This window comes from Vidua macroura, chromosome 1 (genome assembly GCF_024509145.1).
Source record: "Vidua macroura isolate BioBank_ID:100142 chromosome 1, ASM2450914v1, whole genome shotgun sequence".
Taxonomy (NCBI): Eukaryota; Metazoa; Chordata; class Aves; order Passeriformes; family Viduidae; genus Vidua; species Vidua macroura.
In genome coordinates this window covers 10,308,188-10,333,915 of record NC_071571.1, presented here as the reverse complement: position 1 = coordinate 10,333,915, position 25,728 = coordinate 10,308,188, and the positions used below count along the sequence as shown (strand labels likewise).

Sequence of the window (25,728 nt, the reverse complement as noted above, 5' to 3'; positions counted from 1 at the left end):
TTTCACTACCTTTTCTCCTTCTTCTTTATGTCCCAATCTTCTGACAAGTCCCTTGGGTTATTTTCCCTCCAGAGTGGCCATTCTCCCTGTCCCACAGGTGTGCTTTCAGAGGTGCTGCCATGGATGGAGACTTTCTCTGCAGACTTCAAAGGGTCTTCTAGAAGCCTCTTGAAAGTTAACCACTTGGTCTCTTTTACAACAGACTTAAAATTCTTTATGATTGGCTCAGCTGGTTTTTAGTTTTATTTTAGTAGGAGGAAACAAGGGCACAGACAGGGTAAACATCTAGTGCTAGTAAAACCTGCAGATAATTCAACTTCCATTCTTGTCCTATCAGTCTATTCATGCATTCAGCAGAGGTGATTAAAGTGTTAAAAACTCTCATTTGATTGTCCTTCCAGCTTTGGTCATGCATGGAGAATGCAACCACCTCCATTTCATGCTGATGAAGTCTTCACATCAGCCCGTGTTTTATGTATATGCAAATCCCCACAATCAAGCCAATTATAGATGAGCTGCACTTTCAAGATCCTTTGCAGGGTGACCTGTCACAGCCTCCACACTGACAGCGGCTGAAGCTGTCATGTGCTTTAGTGACTGCGAGAGTCACATGGGAAATGTTGTTTTCTAATTGAGAACTCATTTCTCTGAATTAGAACTGCAGTTCAAAAGATTTCTCGTGCTTACTGGTGCATGTGTCTCACCTTCACAAGTCTTTGTTTCGTGGATTAAATCGACTTCCTTCAGTTGATGGTTGCATAGGAAATATTTTTTCCTGGAATACCTATTTTTTAATTGAAAACTCAAAATAAGTAGGTCATACACAGCTTAGTGTTTAGAATGCTTATATATAGATTTAAAAATGCACTAAATAATTTAGTTGTGAGGTAAGATGAAACACAAGATGTCAGGGGAAAAAATGCTCATTACCTGCAGTGTCATCTGTGGAAGCTTTGAATTGCTTATCTTTTAAATTACTATCTTGCAGCTTCAAGAATATGTTCATATATAGAATGAAAATACCTGCTAGTTTAGATTGCAGATAAATGTGTGATGAATACGTGCTTTAATTTATATTCTCCTTCATTTGCCAGAGATACCCATGCTAGTGCTTTGGATACATAAACAAAAATCAGACAAATGGAGCAGGAATTCCTGTGCCCAACTCGAATGATTTGTCTACTTGCTTAATGAAACAACTGGGCCCAAAATGACATGTATAGCATATGTCCCTTCAACTCTCCACTTCTTGGAAGACTGAAAGTTTGAATTGCATCATCTTCAAGGAGAAGGGAGAAATTATTTACTCATGGAGAAAACCTGGAGAAAACAGACTGCTGTTTTTCCTTCTCCTTAAACTGTGTCCTTTGACATCAGTGTCCACAGAACCACCTGGCTTTCTTTTCACCATTGACCTCATACATGCTGACTGATAAGGAGAGATGATGAAAGAGGGCTGAGGTGACAATGTTCTTTTGCACTCCAGACAGTACCTGAGATGCAATTAGCAGTGATTCAGCTGGGGGCTGCAGGCTTCTTGATGAGACTGGCTGATCAATGGCAGTTGATCTTTATCCATTTTAAGGAGAATATGAGCCAGTGCTGACAGCAGCTTCTGCACTGTGCCCATGGCTGGAAGCAGATTCGGTAGAGCAGAGAAGCCAGGAGATCTGAGAACTCCACCACAAGAGCTGTAGTGCCCTGCTGGAACCATTCATCTCAGCAGCACAGCCTGTCTGTGCTGCATCACCCACCACCTGTGGATGGATAATTAGGGGAAAAACCCAGCACAAGTTGGGTATAATGTTCCTCTGTCCTTCACAGAGCCTCTTAGTTTCTAAAGTGAGAGGCATAAGTTTTTATGTCTGGTCCAACATGTGTCTGGACGTTCTTTTTCTGTAGATCCCTTTTTGCAGCTATCTTACTGTTGCCCTGTAGAGCGTGCTGGAGCAGTCAGTTCCATATGGGAGTGATGTGCCAGGTAGAAAAGGACTGCTTTATTCAATTTCTTTTAAATCTGCTGCTCAATGGTTATCCTGGGGTATCTATTTCTCCTATTTTATTAAAAGAGAAACCTTTGTATTGCCGTGTATCTGCTATTTATGATTATATGGAAATCTATTCTCTCTCCTGGAGGGAACACGTTTTCATGGACTTTCAATATACAGAAGTGTTTCAACAGATCTGTTCACCCTCACTGTCTGCCTGATACATCCTCTTTAAGGTGAGGTGACTCTCCCTAAGTGCACTGCAGGATGGGGCTCACTATGAATTTAAATGATGATGTACACTTGAGGTTCTCCAATCTCTACTAGTGATTGCTGCTATCTGTTTGCCTTTGGCCTCTGGTTCTTTTCAATTATATTTCACAGGCTTAATCCCAATTATTCACACATTTTTTATCTCCTTAAACTGCAGTAGGTATGTTATTGCATAAAAGACATGAGTAAAGATGATTTTTCCTATTGTTTTAATATTTTGTTGTCTGACTGTGATGTTTACCACATCTCAGTATTTAACATTACTCTCTATGGAGGAGATGATTGAATGCAACCTCTTGGTACAGGTTCTTTCTTCTTCAGAGAAGATGTGAATATCACAAATGTATTTGCTCCTATAGCTTTTCCTGGACAAAAACATGAATGAGCTGGTAATGATATGCAACTAACCTTGCCAGGACTACAGAAAAGCATTGTCAGGTATTAATCAAAATGAACATGTAGATCATAAAGATAATCAGGGAGCTGGAGGAATTGTCAGCCTTTGTACTTAAAAAAGATGTACAATTTCAGCCCCGCCAAAGTGAACAGGTGTTTTTCAACTGCCTTTTCTACACATATAGAATAAGCTGTTTGTGTAGCCTGGTGACCTATGAAAGCAAGAAAAAGAGAATGCAGAATCTATTTAATCATCAGAAGGGAAAAAAACCATAATGTTCTTAAAGATTTTCTACTTTCTTAAAAGGGTAGTTTGATATTATGGGTAATTCACAACCTGGAGATCTGCATTCAGTTCTCACTGCTGCCTAGCTGACTTCTGGCGAGTCACACTTATTTTATTTCCTCATGTACTAAAGTAAGTACAACAAAAGGATATGGTGCCATGATGCTGTTGGTAATTACTCTCTTTATTACATAGAAACATTTGCATTGAGATGTTGCTACTGTCTTATACAGAATAGCAATGCAAATGATCCTGCACAGTGGCCTCAATCTGAAGGGGACCAGGGCTACAGCATATCTTATCTGAATGATATGTGGGTAGATGGGTGTGTGGAACCTGTAATTTCCATGGCTTTTGCAATATTGATATGTGGTATGTGATTTGAGAAACCATTTTATCTAAGCTGCATCCCCATGCCAAATAGCAGGACCTATACATGCATGCAGATAGGAAACAGGTGAAATACTTCCTGTGTTAGTTGCTTTAGGAAGGCAAAATCTCAGATGCTGTTGCTTCATAAAGTTGTCCTTCTCTAGTATTGCTTTCTGAAATTAATATATATTTATAATTACTTGTAGTGTAGTTTTTTTCTTTAATGAATAATTTATTTTTGTTTTTAATTTTTTCTGATTTTCCTTTTTCTTTCTTTGGAACACAAAAAGGAAGATGTATGTAAAGCAGTGGCTTGCCATCAACTTGCCTGGGGTTGGGTGCTAGAGAGGTGAGAGTCTGGGGATAAATCACCTTCCTTGATTTTCTTCTTATGAGATAAAGTTGTGATGAGTCTTATGAGATAAAGTTGTGATGAGTAACAAGTCAAAGCCTTCTGCACCAATGACCAAGGATTTCTTAGATGGGTTTGTGAAATATGTGGAAATATGTCTGTTCACTATTCAGTGTTTCAATTCTTTATTTCATGTTTAGTAAATGCATCCATCTTAACTGCTAAATGTAATGAGAACAAAGCACTTCTGTTAGTAAATGAGGGAGGGGAGTTAGAGCATTTCCCGTGTGTCATGCTGTGGTAAAACTCAGAGTGTAAATCTCAGTATTCACTCTGGAACTGCAACTAGAATGCAGTAGTAATTTCTGTTTTTTTAGAAAGAATAACAGAAAATTGTATAGAGAGATTTACACAGGAGAACTCATTCACATCACAAAATTAAGTCACATTTTCCAAGCATGTTAGCATTTATTTCTGTGAGAGCAAATTACAGATGCAAGTAACTACACAACAGTACTCAGAAAGCTGAGCTTTCAGCAGCTTTGCTTTTTTTTTTGAGTCCATATTGGGATTGCTGCTTGCAAGAAACAGAGACAGTGGCTGAAAGAAGAGGAAGTGTAATACTAAATTAGGTTTGTATAAATGAGAACACAGGCAGCCTGCATGTTGTCCAATGTAACACTGCTTTGCAACCTTGAATTTTCCTGAACAATGAAGAAAAGTGTTGTTTGCTGAGGTTCACAGATCTGCAATCCATCTCCTTCACTCTTCTGAACTCTCTACCCATGGAGCTCTTTTTTCTTAGCCACAACCAGAGACTTCATCCTGTGTCTTGATCCTGGTATCCTGTACTTGAGAAGGGAGCAGCAGCAGAGTTGTGCTCTTAATGTCTTTCAGGGACCTTGTTGCTGTCTAAAACTTTGTGGTGAGGGGAAGAGGAGGAGCAGGCACTGATCTCTTCTCTGTGGTGACAGTGACAGGACTTCAGAGGAATGGCCTGAAGTTGTGTCAGGGGAGGTTTAGGTTGGATATTAGGAAAAGGTTCTTCCCCCAGAGGGTGGTTGGGAACAGGAACAGGCTTCCCAGGGCAGTGGTCCCAGCACCAGCCTGACAGAGCTCAAGAAGTGTTTGGGCCATGCTCTCAGGCACAGGGTGTGACTCCTAGGATGTCCTGTGCAGGGCTGTGAGTTGGACTTCATGATCCTTGTGGGTCCTTTCCCATTTAGGATACTCTGTGATTCTGTGGTTGCCTCTCACAGCAGGGCCTAGGTTACAGCAGGAGTACGTTCAGCCTGTAACTGAAAGAGAACAGGTTGAGGCTAAAAGGAGGATCTGTAGGTAGTCCAAGTGCCATTTGGGTGCCAAGGTTACATCTGGGTTCCCCATGTCCCTCTTCCCTCCCTGTTCTAAAACACAAAGGAATTTTGTTCAATTTTTGAGTTTGCTATGGCTCTATATTTTGGGCTTGCTCAATGTCTTGACAAATGTACCCGAGACTTCCCATTATTGTTATACTTATTTCCAGCTACTATGAGTAATGTATTAATTGACTATGCATTCATATACTTATTTCTTATTTAAAATGAATGTATAATGAATATATATTCTATTATTCTGTTATGTTCCACTCATTTCAGATAGCCAGTGCAGCCCATAGCTTTGCAGGAGCTTGCATCCCAACTTTTTCCAAAATCTGTTAGTTCTGTGTTGGTGGGGTAGCCAGATAAGTAAGTAACTTACTTACCTGAGAATCTTTCTAGAATTTACCAATGAGATTTGCTGGAGACTGTGTAAATACTCATGGTGGGAGCAGTACCTGCTGAATCCATTGCTGAAGATCCACCAGTGTGTTAGCAATGCCCTGCATTCACTGTGTGCCAGGACTCCTGCTTTAGGAGGGAGGTGAAGGGCAGAAAGCATCCCAAGGCACTCAGGTTGCTGAGGTGCAGCTTCCTGTGGAAACCTTGTGGTTGAAAGCAGTGCCTGCCTGCAAGTTTCGGTGTGGAAATCCTCTGTAAACCATAGTAATAACATCTCTGGGACCCACGGAGGCTCCATCAGTGACTTACCAAACTCCTAAATGAAAGCCAGCAGTGCCATTTTCTGACAAAGAGATAAGGTCAAGAAGAGAGGACTCTGTGAAGTTGTGGGTGGAATAGTCCTGAAAAAAGTGCCTTGAATTGACCCTGATGGGAACAAGAAATCAGAAAATGACAATGTTTTGGAGGAGGAAAGACAGTAGTGAGCTTCAGACAAATCTGAGATACTCTTTGGCAAACAAAATTGCTGAACTGAATTTCAGGGATGCCTGTGTGGGTTTTATGTACGTAAGTCAAGGCCTGTCCCCCACTCTGGAATCTTCAGTTGTAGTGTTAAATACTTTGGTTGTATTAGGGCAGTGATTTCCCTTGAGAAATAAAGGATACTTTGTGTACCCCCTTCTGATCATGCATAGCAGGCATCCTTAATATCTTACATCTTTTCCTGGCTGGTGTCCTCCTGGTCTCCTATGAAAGAAATTAAATAAGCCCCTTGATATGCTGTGAGAAAGGAAAGAGAGCAAGCACTGCTGCAGCACATCTGATAGTCCCTACATGTGCAAGCATAAGAGAACCATGGCCCTGGTGTACCTGGACAAAGCATGGCTTGTCTTTCTCTGAGGCCATGGCAAAGGTCATTCATCTATCACATGGAAAAACAGTTGTGATTGCTCTCCAATGACTTCATGGATATGGTAAAAATGAATTCAGTCACCTTTTTGATTAGGTGACCAAAAGACAAATAAGCTGAGCTGCTTTTTTTCCCTGTAATTTCTTCATACATATGTATGCAGAGTGCAACTTCTGAAATAAACCATTATGCAGTGCCTGACTTTGCAAAAACTTGTGATTTTTAAAGGGGCTATTTGACATACAGCTTGCAGAGGTCAAAGAGTAAAAATGTATACACAGCCTGATGTATACAACTCAAGGCAAGTCTTTTTTCATGGTGAAGGTATAAATGCTTGTTATTACACATTATTGATATTCCAGTGGTATTTAGAAACTACAGAGAAAAGTGCTGTTCCAGCACTGTGTGTCTTAATATGGTCTGATAGTGCCCCTGAAACTACAGAACAGGTCAGCACTACACAATGATGGTTTCTGGGTCAGAACTAGTCAGTTTTGTAAGTTAATATAATTTAAAAGAAAGGCATTTCAGTTTTTGTTCTTAAGAGCTGTTAACCTTACAAAAAGTTGCCCTTTTGGCAAATGGGAACTTTACCTAATAAAAACACTGTAGTCAATATATATATTTTTAAAAATTTTTACTTGCATCTTGGTTGTCCATGTTCCTTCCCTTAGTCAACTGTTAGAAGAGTGGCTCACTGGTAAGCAAATACTTGCAGAGCTGCTCCTGAATTTGCCCACATGTTTAAGAGCAAGGGTCAGTCTTACCTGGACGTACCTATAGAGTACCTATAATCATAACCCAAGTTACAGCTTTAGTATGCTCTGGTATTTTGAGCCCGTGCAGAATTTATGAGCCTAAAGAGTTAGTGGTTGTATGTTGTATCATAATTTTGTGCAAAAGAAGTCTGAGATACCTTTACATAAGGCATGTGCCTAAATACCAGTGCAAATTCAAGTTGAAAAAGGAAGGACTTTATTCCTCCAGGTTACTGAGATGGGTACTGATTTCACTTTGGCGCTCACTGATAACATTTGCATTTGATTTGTTAAGTAATCCTGTACTCATGCAGAACTCTATTCAACAGAATAGGAGTTAGCCGTGTCTAAAGAAATCAGCAAATATTTTGGGTGTTGAGGCTTGACTACATTGCTTTTTAGATTTAAAAGGAAGCTATCCTGGGATTGTTTCTTCCAGCTTCCTAAACAAAAAGTAAATTGATAGTCACTGGGGGGAAGATGTGCTGTTGGTGAGATTTGGACTGCTACATTTCTCTCTCTAGTTTCAGCTCTTGATTCTCTCTAGTTTCAGTCACTTCTATTTTTATTTTATATGTGTGTGTGATACGAAGTTTCAAAGACATAAAGAAAAGGAAACTGCATGTGTATATCAGATTTAAAATCACAAGCCACTAAGGTATTTAGAAATATTAAATATTTATTCAGTAGCTACTACCTTAATCACTTTTTGGAGAGAAGCTGTAGGGAAGGGGGTATTAAGAGTGTGGTGCATATGATGTTATTTTTCTTTTTGAAAGTTTTGGAACAGATTCCTAACAAGAAACAAGTGGAAAGGGGATTCTTCCTTTTGTTAGCTAAAGCCTTCTTTCTAACTTGGAGGAAGCAAAAATACATATTTGTCTTCATAATCCCTTCAACCCTGTTACTCTCCTGGGTTTAATATTCTCAAACGAGATAGGCTTAGACTGACGTGGACGTTCAAACCTTTCTGCATCAATCCAGAGAGCATTCTGGGGCAGCATAATTTTGATTGGGAAGAACCAGAGAAGTTGTGCTATCTGGAAAAAATGTGGTATTTACATCAGTAAGTAACTAGGCATCCAAGTAAAAAAAGAGTGGAAATACAAAGTAGAAAAAAATCCAACAGAAAAACTCAGTCCTAATGATGACACAATGATTGATGGTACTGAAATTGCAAGCATTATAAGGAAAGCTTTTAGCAATATAGAAATAAATTATGCATATATATTTTTTTTTGTTTGGATGTATGAAGTACTCCAAACATGTTCACTGTGCAATATATAGGTTTTTATTTGCCTTTTAAACCTCTGACCTTGGACCACCTTACTATAAAAGCAGACCTGTTGAGTTTCCTCAGTTTAACATAGCTAATCTCTATGTTTGGGAGCTGATAAGAGGTTGTAAAACTAGCTCTGGGATAAAGGTGTGTATTCAGAGTTTTCAAGATGGAAACGGGTTAGAAGAGAGATGCAAACATGGGTGTCAGTAGTTGGGCAGCGCTGCACAGGACTGGCAGCTGGGAGCTGTGGACTGGGAGCACTGGGAAACCCCAGGCTGGAGCATGATCCAAGTGTTTCTCCCTTCACAACCCACTGCCTTGCCTTACCCACAGGGGAACTGGCCTGTGACTGTGGTACAGTGGGGTGAGAATGATGAACAGCATGGAAAAAAACCTGCATCTAAAAAGTCTTGAAAATCTGGAATTAATTATCTTGCAAGGAGGAACTGATAAAAGTGTGTCAAATAATGAATGCTGCAGAGAAGGTGTGTCATGAACTTTTCATGGCAGAGGGTAGGGGGATATTTAAATAACTTAAAACTTGGCAAATTTACACTGAGTGTAATTACATTGTGGAATTAATTCTTCATTGAAACTCACTGGAGCCAAGACTTCAGCAAGATTCAAAACAGGGTTCCAGTTTTCCTCTGAGCTGTGGCAGTGGTTTTTGCAATGTTGTGCTCTGAGGTTTAGGTAAATCTCTAATAGCTTTTGATATAATGACACTGTGAGGAGAAAGAGTAGATATTGACATTTTCTCTTTGAAACTTTTTGCCTTACTATGTCCTCTAAGTAACTGTATGGGCTGAGAGACAGGAAAGAGCATTGGAAGGGATCCAGTGTGACTGTTCCTCTCTTTTTGAGACTGGATGGGATCCAGTGTGATCATTCCTGTGTTTCTTACACTTTTCTGTCCATGAAAATTAATGTCTTCAGACATCCAAAGCATGGCATTATTAGAGATCTGGAAGAAGCCATAGTTGCCTTCAGGAAGACACAAAGATGATGCATCTTTCCATCTTAAATGTACAGGTTTTCAGATACCATTCACTATTTTAATTATATAACTGTGTTGGGGATCTCCTTTTAGTTAAAGAAAGCTTCTGATTATGCTGTCCTTGTTTGAATTATAAAAATGAAGATTGCAGTGAAAACTGAGATGTTCAGATGGTGAAGTCAGCTTTGCAGTGCTACCATGGCAGGAAGTCATGCAGTAGTGATTACATCAAATGGAAATGGTGAGGAATTCCTGTGGGCCAGACAGTCAAACTTCAAATTGTGTGCAGAGGAGAGCAGTTGCAAGGTCTGGTGTCAACCTTGTTGCAACCTTGGTGTCAACTTAGCTGATCCAGGAGGATGTTAGGATGACCAGTACATGAGATTGCAGATAATTAATAAATGTAAATTTAAAAAAAACCCCAAACTTATAAACCTTGTGAACATTAAACAGCAAGGGGGTGATTGGAGACCTTTGCAATGCAGCTTCAGGGTCTGCAAGTCAGTGAGGCTGGCCAGTGCTCAGGTAGTGTGTGGACACCTGTGAAGCAGAGCTCAGCAGCTGATTATTTGCAAGGCAGAAAAGAATGTAGATAAGAATGAAGATCTCTGAAAATGAGATTGTGGCAGAGCCTTGCATCATCAGTGTCCATTGGAAAGAAGAGAGGAATGAGGAAAATATCAAGTCTGGGTAAGAAATAAGCAGAAGAAAATTGAGGCATGGTTTGTGCCTGGTGTTTCAGGTTTATCAAGTTACTTTTTAAGCCTCACCTGGTCCAGCAGCTGCTCTGAATGGTGTATTGCTCTGCCCACTTAGATGTTTGTTCATATGTGTGGATCTGCTTGTATAGGACAGCGAGCAGTGGTGGCCTTCAGCAGATACTTCATCTGTGCTTTTGTCAGGTTTAGGTGGACAGGTGTCCAGCCACGTGGGGCACTCAGGTCAGCAGCATTTGTGGGCCAAACTCTTACCCAAGGACACAACTGCAGGACTGAGGATCCTGGACAGCAGTACAAGGCCAAAGGCTGATAGCTGATGTGTGATGCTGGTCACATGCATTTCTGTCCAAAGCAATCTAGGTGGATGTGCTATCTGAATTATGCTGAAAATTCAGTGTTTGGTGTATATTTGTGTAAATCCTACCTTAAGTCTTGATTTCTTAGTTTCTTAAAAGATGGCTATCTTCCCAGGCTCTGCTAGTCCTGTTTCCCAGCTAGGACTTAATAACAGATTATTAAATCAAGTCTCTTGTTGTTTTTCTGCATGTTAAGTAATCTTTTTTGGCACTTCTAAAGTACAGCTGTACTATAAATGTAAAAGCAAGTGGAGTGCTGGGTTTTGTAAGGTGTGTTTTGGTGTTCCTTCAGTCCTCAGGCTGGCATGTTTGCCAATTTACCCATGGATCCAGAAACTAAATAAGCCACAAGCGGAATTCCTGCAAACCAGTGAATTAACAAACATTTGCAATAATAATTAGCTACTTTTCACCATGTGACAATTGGAGAACAAGAGCAGAAGAGTATATTTTGACCTATTGATACAAACATGCATTCATGGGCTTTCTCAAAAACTTCTAAACCACCAGCCCTGTCTGTGAAAGCCAAACTCAAGTGCTGAAACTTGTCATCGTGGGAAATGGCCTTTGCAAACGCCTGCCTGTTAGAAAAGCACTGCTGGTTTTGGCTTCTAGCACAGGTGAAAATAAACACTCCTCAGTAAAATTTTGCTTGCTTTTATTTTAGTAAGTATAGCTATGATTTAATTCCAACTTCTTTTTGAAAAGAACTCTATATTGCAGGAAAGAATGTAACAAGGATGTGAAATTAGTGGCTTCTTTTGGGTTGAAATACTTTATTATTTTTTGAAATCTGAGGGAAAAGGCTACAGAAATCACAGAATAACCTCATTAACGTATGAAATAAATCACGAACTCAGAACTGAGGAGAAAAAGAAAATGTTTGCACATCTGGCTTACCACAGCAAATTTCCATATCTTGATCAGGAGAAGTTGTAAGCTGGGAATGGAGAAAAAGAAGGATGAGAGTATGAAGATCTGATTTTCCAGCTGCATGCAAGTGTGTGCCCTGGACCTAGCAGAGGCTTGCAGATTTCCAAGTATTTCACAGGCTCTGGAGGGTAATAATTCCTATGAGAACAGCTGCTTTGTGCCAACATCAGTATGAGCTGTCACATTCAGTCTCTAATAATGTTACAGACCTTTAGGAGCCTTCAGAGGTGAACAACAGCAGGGAAAAAATTGGAATTGTCAAATATTGTGAAACCTGTGGAGAACAGGGACATCGATTGTGTCTTGAGGTAATTGAAGTAACACAACAATTTTTCCTTTCAAGTTGTTTTGCAGGCTTAAGAGAGTAGGATCTGAGTCAGCCTCTGGGAAATAGGAGTCCTTGAGTCAAGGGATGCATATTTCCAGTGCTTCATAAACACTTTGCCCACATAACAGGAGAACAGCGAGGTGCTTTTGGGCTTTTCTGTTCCTTTAGTAACATGCTAGGAATTGAGTTGAGTAATCAAATGATGTTAATTCATCTTGCTGTTTGAGGTCGTTGTGGAATGGATTGGGAAAATGACATGAATGCATTTTAGGTTATTTCTTTTGAAAGTGGAATTTCAGTACTCTGGTTCATGTAGAAGTACCCTAGTGACAATTTTCAAATGTAGTTTTTTTTGCATAAAAAAGATGAAGTGATCTGGGTGTCTTAATAACAGGAGTTGCAGATCATGTATTGCAAAGGCCTTTAAATAGCTGCTTGTTTTGCCATATCTGGCTGTTGGATCAAATAGACTGTCAACAAAATGTATTTTAACATATCAGCCTAAATTGCATTTGCAGGCTATAAAATAAGGATTAATTTTTCTGATTTCTTGAGACCAGAGATAGATTTCATTTACTCTACATGAGCAGGATAGGTAGATAATTTTGCTCTGCATACATTTTCCTTAGTTTTCAGGCCCAGATTTGCTTAAAAATCTGAACTGGGTTTTCTTTGAACTGCATATTAAAAGAAATGAGTGTTTACTTTTTTTCATGTTAGCAGGAAAATAAATACTTCCAGGAACTGCAGTTTGGGAAGCCTTTGTCTTTTTAGAAACATTTTGTGTAATAGTTATTATATATTAATAACAGCGGAAGAAAAATTTGCTGAAATAGGCAACTAGATAATATCAGCACTGGAATGCTAAAAGTAAAAATTAAAGACTGGGAGGTAAATTTAAACTTGAAAAAACACAACCTGAATTATCTTTGATAAGATAGGTTTTACAAAATTGGCTGATCTCTTGCTTTTTTGATGTAGTTCACTTTTTTTAGACAAATGAAGTTTGTCTAACAAGGAACCAGGAAAACCAGTGGAATAGGATTAAAAGGAAAATAATTATTTCAAGTTGAAAAGATTGAGATCAGTGAAAAAATTCCCCCAGAATGGTAAAGAGGATGCTATAGCAGCTTGGAATAAAAAAAAAAAAAATATGAGTACAGCTGAATTTAGTTCCAGATGGGACTCAGTTCTTTTCTGAGAGTCTTTGACAAGCTCTTCTGCAGTACATGGGACCCAGACGTTGCCATGTACTTGTCTGACACCTTTTAAGACCTCCTGAAGGATAAGGTTGGTAAAATGGGAGGTAACTTTTTTCTCAAGTGAAAGTGAGCAGTGAGGTTTGTGAACAAAACCATAGTCCTTCCCTCCACAATGCTTCTTCAGGGAAGGCATCGCTTCCAGGTTGCTCTGTTCACTCCCCAAGCAGCCTCTGTGGTCTCTCTCACCAGTCAGCAGATCACCACTGGCCTTCAGTGGGACAGAACTGAAATGCAGATGGTCTGCTTTGGGGCTGGTGTGAAGTACTGAGACACAAAATTATGAACAAATTTCCTTGGAAAGACGGCGCCAGTATTTATGAATTATGGTATTACAGTTCAGAAATTCCTGGGTGTGGTGTCCTCTGTGTCTAGCAGTAATATCAGAGTTATTTTTCAACTGTGTGAGAAGTAGAACAAGAGTAACACAATTTTGCACCTGCTTAGGATTATTTGGACTGTGGAATGTGCATCAGAGGATTCATAAAATGTACCTGAATGCAACCTCCTGCTGTGTCTGGGTTGTAAGTACTCTTCTGCTTAGTGAAACCGTGTTCCCAGGTGAAATAACACAAGGGTCCATTGCAGCCAGCATAGCAAGAACCTAATGGAACATCAAGAGGAAATACAGTAGAAAGAGGTGTGGGCTTTTCTAAATTTATGTGACTTACTCTATGCTTTGGACCATCTCCAGCCTGTCTCACAAAAATAAAACTGGAGAAGATGCCTTCATGTATAAGGGTACACGTAAAAGCACATAAAACTAAACTTCCTTTCTCCTCCAGATTTGAAGCAACATCTTGCCTCTTAGGTGAATCCATCAATGGCCATCTTTCAGTTCTAAGAAGGGGACTCTAAATGAGGTTGTTTTATTTTGCACAGAATAGCTAAAAATCTGCCGAGACAGAGAGGATGTGAGGAATTATTCAATGTTGTGGCTAGAATTCCCATCACTCAGAGCAAGGGTGTTCACTCTGCTCTGCTGTTCTTGCCTAGCAGGATGTTGGACTATGCAATTGAGGAGGTTGTTCCTTTTGGATGCTTCTGAAATGAATGTGTTTCTATACTTTTGGGGGCTTTTTTTGGAAGGAAACAAGTTATTTTACTCTTGTTGGAAAGCTTGAAAAAAGAACTGGAGTTACTGGGGACTACGATGAAGGCAGGAATTGCTTCTGAGGGCTTGGAGATGTTTGGAGGCTTCCTTGAGCATTGCATTGTTCACATTAATTACCCTTGAGCACTTTGAGCTTAGGAGAGCGTTGGTTCTCAGCTGTTGGGAGTGGAAAAGCAGATGATGGATGTATCAGGCTCTTGTGAACAACAGGCATTTATGATCCTTGACTGCTTGAAACAAAGTTTGTGATCATACAGGAAATAACTTATTTACTCAATTTAGTAAACTAAACACCATCATTAGGGAAAAAACTAAACACCACTATCAGGAATAGGAATTTGAATATTGCCATGGAAGACGTTTATGTTTTCTTCATAATTTTTTTTTTAATTCTTCAAAGTCGTGTGTGTCATGTAGCGAAACATGGTGCACTAAAATTGTAGGCCAGGTTTTTGAGCTCAGTGATCTCCCAAGTGATATATTTTTAAAAACTTTATGGTCACTCAGCATAGTTGTCATGGTAATTCCAGTCCCTGTTGACAACTACTTAAAACTCCTCAGTACTCTTCCGCAACCATTCATGGTCTTCAAATTGTTTAAAAAGGGAATATTCCTGCTTCAGCTTTCCCATGGTAGTTAAGATATCTGTGCTTTTCTCTCTTTGCATCCAGCTGTCAAAGTATGTGGAAATTTGCATTTGCATGAAGAGGTTTTTTGGTTTTTTTCCCCTAGAAGAGGTTCTATTTTTACAAAAACTGTGGGAAGAGATTTGGACATTTTGGCATTCTAATACTACAGTACAACTGCTCTAAATACCTATTTTTAAAATCAACATAATGTCTTTCACCCACATTAGAGTAAAATAATATTATTTTAGATTTTGTAGATAGAATCAGTTCTATTATTGACTAGCATAACTAATACCAAATACAAAAGCTTTATGGTAATCTCAAGTCAATAGGGAGAATGTGGCAATACATCAGGTAAAAGCAGTTACTTTATTTTTTTTTTCTAGCATATGAAAGAAAACAGGAGATCAAGATTTCTGTTCTAAACTGAAATTTGGGATGAGATTTCAAATTATACTGTGATGCATCAATATACTGGGAGCAAAGTTATGGATGAAGGATTTAGAAGTCTGTTGTTTTTTGAAAGATTTATGTTTTCTTCCAAGAAGATTAACCCATTTGCACTTTTGTGGTTCACTTAGTAATGTCAAAAGTAGTGAAAAGATGGCTTAAAAGCACAAGGTTGCAAGCAGGAGAATTATTTTCATAGGCTTACTTCCTGGAGAAGTGACAAAAATAAGAAATTTCACTCTTAACAAATTTTACCATTCTACTTCGATATTGCAGGTTTTTCCTTGTGAAAAGCCTTGACATATTTTTCTACCCAGAGGAGCAAATATGCACACAGACTTGTTTGGATATGTATTCTCAATTTGGTTTCATATATCTCTTATATGTTCCTCTTTTAGGATTCCTCCTCCTCCTTCTTCTGCTGTATTTTTTTTTCCAAGGCATTTTCAGGGCTGGAAAAAATCGGGACACAAATTTGCAGTACGCAGCGCAGCATTTATGGAAATGTCTGATTTGCTGTGAACTGTAAATTCTAAATAATGATAAGTGGAATTACTGCTGTAATTATCTTTCTGTAGGGAACATTTCTTACTTGAAATATAAAGCCTGCCTATTAAATAACATTTATCAGGAATGTTTCCTTAGGCATAGATTTCAGAATTGTATTTTATTTTTATCTTGAGCAAGATCTGACTCTGCACCGTTTGTTAGAGACAGGGAGAATAACTAGAAGAGGCAAATGCCTCATAGGCAACAGGAAAGCCAGTGGAGAGATGAAAGATGAGCTTCCAGCAGCTGCAGAAAGGATATACACTTCAAGGGTGCCCTATAAGCCTTATAAAGCAATAAAGGAAGGAAAACAACATTATGAAGGGTCCTAACAGTCATAAAATTCCAAAAATGGCAAGGGTTGCTTTCATTATATAAAGTGTTCGTTAAAGCTTTAAATAATGAAATAAACCCTTGACACTGAGAATGGAAACCTTCACTGTTCCACCAGCCTCTGTTTACTTTACAATAATCCAGGCCATAAAAGTAGTGCCGCGCAAATTCCCCGTTCCAGGGGAGCTCCGGGATGCCCGAGGACCACACAGCTCCCCGGCTTCCAAGGGGTCTCAGCAGCTTACCTGGCTCCTGGCCCTGTGCCACCCTGCTGGCAGACACTGCTGCACCCCAGCCCAGCCAGCCCAGAGAAAGTCTGAGTCACAAAATCCCTGGGATTGTTTTAATTGGCTTAAATTAGGTGTTTCGGGGTTCCTTTTGGGGGACTTCCCCCTCACCTCCAGTTTTTTTTTTTTTTTTCTTCCTTTCTTTTGAAGCCCAGGAGTATTTTGGGTATTGGAAAAATGTGCTGAAGACTTTGGTACCAGAAAGTAAGTGGGGAAACTCATTAAGGGTCTTCTGGGGTTCAAGGTGGAGATACTAAAAATTGGCTTCCATACAAATTTATTTACTGCTCACCTACTACTTTAAAACAGTAGAATTGGAATTAAAACTAAGCACTTGGCAGGTTATGCAGCAGATACTTAATTTCTCTATCAAAAAAAAAAAAAAAAGGGAAGAAAGTATTTATTTTAAATAGGAATACTTTCCAAATTCAAAAGACCTCGAATCTCTTACTTAAACCCTGTTAAAATAGTTTACCTTCTCTGTTAATAGCATAATCTGTTTAAATATTTTCTCCTGAATTAGAATCTTCTTTAGGAAACATTATAAGCTTCACATTGTAAGTACACATGGAACACTCTTCCTTATCTTTCACTGAAATTCAGCCATTTTCTGCTTTGCTTGCAACAAACAGGAATAAAATGTACCCTTGGGGGGAAAAGGGAATTCAGATATAGGTGGGTAAAATTGTCACCTTTAAAAAAAAAAAAAGGAAAGCTTTAAGCTACAGCATAATCTCCTTAAAGGCACTTGAGCAGTTCTGTAATTTATGACACTGGTTGCAGTGAGAGTGTGGGATCCCATTAATTTTTCTGCCCACTGCCATAGTTTGCCATTTGTTTCTTCATCCTAGTTCTGAGCAGTTTTCTAAGAACTTTAGTTGAAGATCATTTTTAAAAGACATTGGAAAAGAAAATTTCTCCTGATATATATTTTTGTGTTCTTCTATGTGTTACGTGATATATTTGTGGAGCTCTGGTATCTCTGTACTTGCACCCTCCAAAATGAAATCTTTTGTCTCTCAGCATATTTTTGGGAGACCAGACAGGGAGACTGTCTGCATCATGAGTGGGAGAAGTAAATGACTCACAGTTCTCTTTATGAGGAGCTTTGTTTCATTCAAATCCCTCTTGCCAAGATGCTGACACTGAATTTGAGTCATCAGCAATAAACAAGTCATACAGAAAATTGAATCTTTAGAGGGCAGAAAATCATGGGCAAAGGAAAGACACTCACCAGTGAGCTCTGTGTTAGTGTGTGCTTGAGAGGAGTTATTGATTGCATTATTTCCCGTGGTGGATTTTTCCATAAGTGCCTTAAACTAATTCAAAGTCCCAGGCTGAAATTTCATTTCAAAAACATGTATGTGTAGCAGCATCAGTCAGGCTTCAAGATCATGGAGTATAAAATTGAGTTTTCACTGCACTAAATCAGGTGATTTTGGTCCCTGGTTTTGTCATGAGCTTTTTTACCTATGCTATGTCAAGAAAGGCTGAGATCAGTAAAAATTTTTGGCATCTTCAGGAAAAAAATATGTGAAATTTAGCTTGTATTGGGTTTTGTAATTTCTTTTTCCTCTCCTGTATAATGCAATAATTTTGAATAAATTTACTTTATATATCATGGCAGCAGTTCTTCAGAACTGCAAGTGTTTGTTTTCAGAAGTGATAATAGATCAGCTAATAGGTATTTCAGTTGAAAATGAGACTTTTGTACTATATCAACTCTAAGAATTTTACTTTCGTGAAAGCAGTACAGCATCTTATTTTTCTGTGGTACTGCTGTTTCTAACCATTCTCAGCTTTGAAAGTGCAAATGCTTTAAAGAAGGGTGGAAATGCACAGATATTTTCATGTTTAATAACCTTCATATTTTCACATTTAATAACCTTCCCTTCAACAAAACACTAAGAAGTCAATAATTTGCTGATTACAAAATGTGCCTTTTCATTTTTGGTTTAAGTTGTGATTCAGTGTAGGACATGACATACAAATGGATGGAGTTGACTCATGGAGAGGCCCAGAAAGGGGATAGGATAATGGGAATCACTTCAACATTTACAGGCATTTCTTGCTCCTCAAAGTGTCTTGCCCAATGTGGAGTATCCCCAGGGGCTCTTTATTACCTGGTGCTCCTTTCTCGCTCCGCTCGTGATGGGTTTGTGCTGTAGTTAAATTGCTCTGACCTCCCTGTCCCAGCTTTACACCTTTGTCTCTGTAATGGGGCAGAAATCCAGCACTTTGGAAGGAAAGAGGAAAACCCAGTAAATTTTCATAGGAAACACAGGGTCTAATGCAAACAGTAACAGTTGGAATGAGCACAGTCGAATGAACTTACACTCCGGCGTGGCTTTGCTAAATATAGCTACAGAAGACTTGTTGTCTGCGGGCGCTGGTGTCGGAGAGCATTGCCATCTGCAGCTGGGGAAGCAGCAGAAACAGGGGCACAAATCACAAATAAAAGAGATGGCAGTGGGATTATAGACTGCCAGAGCCCTGGTCCTATATTCGGCTCAACTGGGCAACCTTGCTCCTTGGAGGGGTGGATGGTCTTTTGTTTGTGCTGTCCTTTTCACTGTAAAAGTGGCATTTTCCCTCTTGTGCCTGGAGAGACTCTCTAAGACTTATTTCAATAGAAATGAACTTGTTTTGGTGAAAGAGGGTCAGTGTACTGCATGCCTGTTGTTCAGCAGGCCTTGGACAACCAGTTTTAAACACAGAAAAAAGCAGGGTACATTTGGTCACTGTTGGTGCATTCGGGTCTCTCAGGCTTGTGCTTTGCTCTCCCCTGCTGGCCCTCGGGCACAGGACCCCCCCAGGGAATACACCTGTGGCCTCCCATGGTGGAAACCTGTCAGATCACCAGTGGAGGTGTGGAAGAAGAGAGCAACAGGTCCAGGGGAAAAAAACCTGGAGAGTGCTGATGCAAACAGGAGGCTGAAATCCTTGGGTGCAGTGACGTGAATGCAGCCTGGGAGGAAGGGAGTGAGAAGGAGGGCAGGGGCTGGGGACCAGCTGTGGGATGAAGCTGAGAAGTAGCAGAGCTGGACAGAGCACTTGGGAGCAGAGCCAAGGCCAGGGCAGAAGACAGGCAGGCAGAGCAGAGGCCTGCAGGGAGATGCTAAATGGAGATGCCACCTTTCAGCTGTGTGACATTATGTGATGGTGTCTTGTCCCAGGGACACCTATCCTCAGAGTGCCCTGCAGCCAGGTGCTCCTTCTGCTCCCTCACATCCTTAGTGCTGGAGTCTTGTCATCATCTGTTCATCCATGGCTTGGCCTGTTCCTTAAACCCATTGCCAGCCTTGTCCCTGTGCAAGGAGATCTAAATCTGCAGAGGCTTTGGAGAGTGGGTAGAAAACCCCACGCATTCTGGCTGCTTAAAGGACTTTGTGGGTGAGACCCTTTCCTCTCCTTGAGTCTGATGGCTTTTCAAGAGAAGAGTTAGTTAAAAACAGAAAGATACCATAAATCCTTTCTTCCTAGGGCAAGAAAGTATAGTTCTAGTTATCCTGTTGATAGTCTCAAAAAGCCAAGACTAAATGCAGCATTGCACAGTGGAAGAACATGAGCCAGGTGGACCTAACTGGAACGGGGTTTGCTCCTCAGATGATGTAAAATTATCACATTCCTTTGCAAAGGAAGGAAGGACATAGTCCAAAGGTCTTAGTATTGTGTTGAGAAAACTGAGTGAATGGTGATTTATGATAACAACAGAGTTTAAGCTCACCTAACCTTTGGTGAGCTATGCTTAGTATATCTTTAGAGCTTACACAATGAGTTCAACATTGCTTTGAAATGCAATAGATTTACATATGTCATAATATTTTAATGGTTAATGAGTTATTGTTTATAATCTAAAGTCAGTCTACCTGAAAAAACACAAATGAATACGAATAGCATTAATCATGATAAATAAAGCACAGTACTTCCCCAAAGTATGTGATACACTTGACTTCCTTCCACCTCAAAATGGTGAAAGTGATGCTACAATGAAAACTGGGGAGATTTTATATTTTGCTTTTGCATGGTTTTTATAGTTGGTGACTTAGGAAATGATGGACATGATTATAGAAAGTTTAGTGATAATTCCAAATTAATTTGCTGTTTGCTCCTGGAAACTGAAATATTTCCATAATAAATTGTCTCAAAACCTTGTTTTATTGGTGATTTTTTGGTGGTGTCAGTGGTCTGGGGAAGGAGTTTCTATTGTTTCTGCTCAGAGTAGTTTTTTAATGGTGAAATTAAAAAGAATGAGTCTGGATACCAATTTGAATAAAAGATTATTACTGACAAGAGATAACACTTGATTTTTATCTTTGCCACTTTGGTGTCAAATGATTGGTTTCTGTCATTTCATTCCATTAAGACAATATAGTTTTATAAACTAGTGGAAGAAGCTTTAAGGCAGGAATGGGTGCAGGTTGCATGAGCCATGTCTGGAATGTATAGCTTGAGGTATTGATTGGCATGTGTATGTACTACCATGTGAGTGGAAGAGTAACCAATAGTCAAGCACCTGTTGTTAATAGTTTCATATCTAAAATGTCATTTCCAGCTTGCACATACCACAGTGGAGCTGTGGTTCTCCACAGGGTACCTCTGCTCTCCTAAAAGAGCAATAGTAAAATAAAAATGCAAAATTTTTACTCAGGCTATGTCTGGAATGCATGAGACTTTGGTGCTGATGAGCACAGGAAGTCAATAGTAATTTGTTTAGCAACAGTTTGAAAGAAAATATTCTTCATATTTTATAATTTTCACATAAAGGCAAACACATTTTTCATTAAAACATTTTAATGAAGTGGTATTTATTGTTAGTCTGGTTTGTGAGAAGTCAGTGATTACAATGGAGAGGGAGCATGTTTCACTAGCTTGAACACATGCCAGAAGTGTTCAAAATGGGAAGAAATGTGCTTGAAAAGTCAGTGGGTTTGAACTTTAAAGGCTTAGGACCTCTTGCCAAGTCTGCCACTTCTTCCCTGTGTAAATATGGGAATATTATCATTTGAAGTGCTCCAGTCTCGCTCTCCTCATTTAAAAACACAGATATTTTAGCTGACTTCTTTTGTAGAGCAGTTTGAGATATGGTATGAGATACCTATATGAAGTGTATAGGTGTTATTTTAAGGATTGTTTTTGAAGCAAGGGCGAGAGGTTGGCTCAGGACACTGGCAGAGAGATTTGGAGAATTTCGCCTCCTTATTGCTTACTGGACTAATTCCCAAGAAAAGGTGTTTCAGCAAGGCATAGCAATTGAAGATGTTTTTATGTAGTTATTGATTTCAGACCAGCAGACACTGGTGCTAATTTAGCACCCATTTGCCAGAGCAGCTGGGATTGGAATGAGTGTGTTGTTCCCTTGGCAAACGGTGTCCTTAGGTAAAGGTTGAGCACAGGGATGGAGCAGCACAAACAGGCTCACGTTGCCGTGCCCAGATGAACCCTACAGTCAAAGCTTCTCTTCTTTTTTGTGGTTTCCACCCTCTTAAGCCCTCAACCTTTACTAATATGGAAGTCTAATGTTGCAAGAGAGCTTTAGCTGCGTGATGAGTCTCACAATAACAGATAGGCCTATTGATAGGGCAGGGAATATGATGTTATTTTAAAAAATCTTTGAATTGTAAAAGCTGTCCTTCTTTTTAGTTTCTGGAGTAGCTTATATTGAACACAAGCATATATGCATGTACTAAATTCAATATTTAGCTCCAGAGTCAGGATTGTATCTCTGTTTTGGTGCCAAATTTCTCCCAAAATGTAAGAAGACTAAAAGAATATATTTTGTTCTACATGACTAATTATGCGTCATTTTTTGCTGGAAAACTTTTACAGAAAAATGGTTTTTAATCTTTATATTAAAAAAACATAGCTTACCTGGGGAAGCTTGAGGCGCAGTGAAGTGTCACTTTAATTGAATTTAGGAAATACAGACATTTGCCTCCAAATTTTTTTTTGATACTTAAGTGGAAAGCCAGACATAGGGTCTTTATGGAACTATTTTCTAGTGGATCTGTTGTGTATCTGTTTTGGTTTTGTTTTGTTCCTCAGTACTGCTCAGAAATTAGCTAAAACATTTTTATTGCAGAAATGACATAGCAGCAGTTTCAAGTCTTTTGTGCCTTACATGCTCGATTAGAAAAATCCCATTAATGACAGAAAATGCTAATCACTGATGTGTTTTGCCAGCCACTACAAGCCCACACATTCTATATAATCCATTGTTTATTAACCTAATGAAGGTCATTGCAGCTTTTGAAAGCTTGTGTGCAGCATATCAAAATTATTTTAAAACTCCATGCTGCTGGACTTTGTTGCTGAAATAAGTCAAGGTTGAGTATTTTCTTGCCAGAATGGCTCTGGCCTAAATTGAGTTTTTTCTGGGTAGAATGATCATTCTGTGCTTTTCATTTGTTCATTCCTAATTGTCAGGACAGATGAACAGTGCAGTGGCTAAGCTGATGGTGCTGCCATTAAGAAGCTAGACACTGTCTTTATCCACATCTTATTGATTATCCTTTTCTTTTCTTGGCAGGTGACATCACACAGAAGGGATATGAAAAGAAGAGATCAAAGTTAATTGGGGCCTACCTGCCACAGCCTCCCGGTATGTGTATCTGTGCTTGTGATATATGAAGATGTCAAGTGTACTGATTGTTGCCACTGTAGAAATCTGCATCTCTGAAGAAATAGATGTGGCAAAAACAAAGCTATTGTTATGCAGAATAAGCTTATTCCATCCATTCTGTGTGTATTCTTATATATATGTCTGCTTTGATGTGTGTGTACATTTTTTACATACGTTGGTGTGGGTTTGGCAGTCATGTCTGGAAAATTAAATCAGCCTAGGCTTGTTAGAGAGGCATTGTTTGTTGGAAGGAATGCAGGAATCCAAAGGAAAACATGATGTCCTAACTCATTAACATCTCAGCCATGTGAAGTTTTCTGAACAGAAGTATGCAAGAGTGGTAGAGAACCTTGGATCTTTGTAACTTCCTCCATTTCTGGGTTGCCTGTCCACATCTCACTTTTGAAGACACTAGAGAGACCATCAATATCCTTAGAGTTCAGCTTGTCCTAAGGCATGTGGGCAGCTGACTTTTTACACATACCTTTTAGTACTAAGGCATGCATGTCCTTGCCCAAAAGGTGTAAATGTACCTTCAAACTAAATTTAATAATGTATTGCATAATTGAATTTATTTCATATATGCGTATAAGAACTTTCCAGAGTTGTTTTACTCGTGTGAGGCACTGGATCACAAAGTTCAATGTGTAGTTGTAGGTATTGGTGTAGACCTCTCTTCTGTCTTGGTCTCAGAGGAGTGTGCCCATGCATTCCTGGTCTCACTGGCCTTATAGAGGCTCCACTTAGGCTTGGCTGTTCTCTAAGCCTTGTTTTTGTTGCAGGCCTCAGCACTAGTTTCTCCTTCTTTTTCAAAATCCTTCCTTTTTAGTGGAATTGATGGGGTTTCATTTAAACTGCTGATATGTGAAGGCAGTGCCTTGTTCTCTCTTCATCAGGTTTGTATATGTGTTGTCTGGCTCCATAGCAAAATGCTGATTTTGTGCCTTTAGATTTCACTTGGTCTGCTCCACTGGTGGGAATTCCACAACAGAGATCAGTGTTACAGACACCTCTGTTTTCTGAAGTGATACAGCCTGGTTTGAGGGTGGCTGTGACATTCCCGAACCACTGGGAGCCTTAGAGAGTGAAGCAAATCAAATCAACAGAATTACAATACCAGAGGTGCAGTATATTAAATTTCTGGGTATTTATCGGTCCAACCCAACTATCAGACACACATTAGTCTTCACAGCTGGTTCTCATGAGACCTGCTTAGATTTGCTGGGTTATGGAGAGTCTCACAGCAGTCCTCAATTCAGCGGCACAGTTGGTACCAGAATCTGTTTATTTTTTTAGTTGTTACTCTCCTTTCTCCACGCAAGCAAATAGAGCTGTTTCTCCAGAAAGCTCAAAGTCCTCTGGTCAAACTATATCCATGGGTGAAACTGCTGGGGATTCATATGCATGTAATGATGAAAGAGAGAACATGGAGAACCCTCACAGATTTACCTTTCAAGGTCTCTGCTGTGATACTGAAGTTTTGCAGTCTAAGGAGAAGCAGAGTGATGTCTGTAAGCCAGTCTTGTCGTGGGGTCCATTCAATAATTTGAAGAGATCATGATTGAGAATATAGCTGACTTAGAGCTGTTTTAAGGATGGGACAAAATGAACATTTTCTGCTCACCAAGTTGCTGCGAAATCCCTCACAAGGAATGTGAAATATAGATGTGAAGGTAATAAGATCAAGAAAAACAAAGTATTGAAATATTGTCCACTGTTTCCTTGTAAATATATTAAGCTCAATCATTTAGCTGATGGCTAAATGGATTATTTTATTGTAGTGGAAGAAACTGCTTCTGCTGTATTAAAGTATTTTCCTCCATAAATGGATACTATTTGTGCTTGGGTCTTTTGCTGTCTTTGTACTTTTTGTTTGTTTTGTTGTGTTACCTTTTGGACAACACTTGGAATGCTTTGATTTGATGTAATCCTTCTAAGACCTTATTCATCTGAATGGCTTTAAGTCCCTGCTCACTAGGAAGGGGGAGATGAATCCTTTCCAAGAAGAATTAGGATGACAGAACAGATGCTGCATTTTGTAAGCCTCTGTTAATATCTCAACAATCACATATATGACCAATTAGCCTTTTTTTTAAAAAAAAAAGATTGTAAGCTGTTTTGATGGGGAATATAAGAATTTATAAGCTGTGACGGACTTGGATCTTGGTGTTATAAGGGAATAGAGGGTTTGGAGATATTTTAAACCGGTATGGAAACGGACATCACTTTTGCTGGGATGGGAAAGGGTAGGAATATGCATTCTGTGACTGCGTTCAACAAACTAAAGGAAATCCAAAGGCATTTCCCCTCTGCTGGGACATCCAGTCCTCCCGCTGCACCTTTGCTAACACTCCTAACGCCCATGTTGGCAGAGTGGAACATCGACCCGCGTTGGCTCCGTGGGTGTCCTGTGGTGTCTGTGCGTGCGTGTGCGTGTGTGCTCTACTGCATGGGGGCAGCAGCTCCACTCGTTGCTGTAACAAATGTAAAAAAACTAAACGTGAATTAATTAGTTTTTTTCAACTTGTTACAGCAGCGAATGGAGCTGCCGCGGTACGGTGTAGACTGCAACACAGTGAAGGAGCTGCCAGAAGAATGCTCCGCACTGCCAACATTGGTGTCTGTGACATCCGGGAAGCGGCCGCTAGAGAGAGAGCAGCCAGCACAGCAGGAAACCGGCCTCTCTTTTATTTTCGTTTTGGTGAGCACGATGAATGTATCTTTTCCAGTCCGTATCTGTATATAACTGTGCCTCATCTGGAAGCCTCTGGTAGA

At 39.6% G+C, this 25,728-nt stretch overlaps 1 protein-coding gene across 1 annotated transcript in view; it reads left to right on the top strand.

The window, feature by feature from the left end:
* Positions 1-25,728, top strand: part of DIP2C (disco interacting protein 2 homolog C) — a 308,057-nt gene that overhangs the window by 141,556 nt on the left and 140,773 nt on the right. The window contains exons 2-3 of the mRNA XM_053984007.1: positions 22,861-22,932; positions 25,487-25,654. Coding sequence (XP_053839982.1) covers positions 22,861-22,932; positions 25,487-25,654 — 240 coding nt within the window. The remainder of the gene's footprint in view (positions 1-22,860; positions 22,933-25,486; positions 25,655-25,728) is intronic.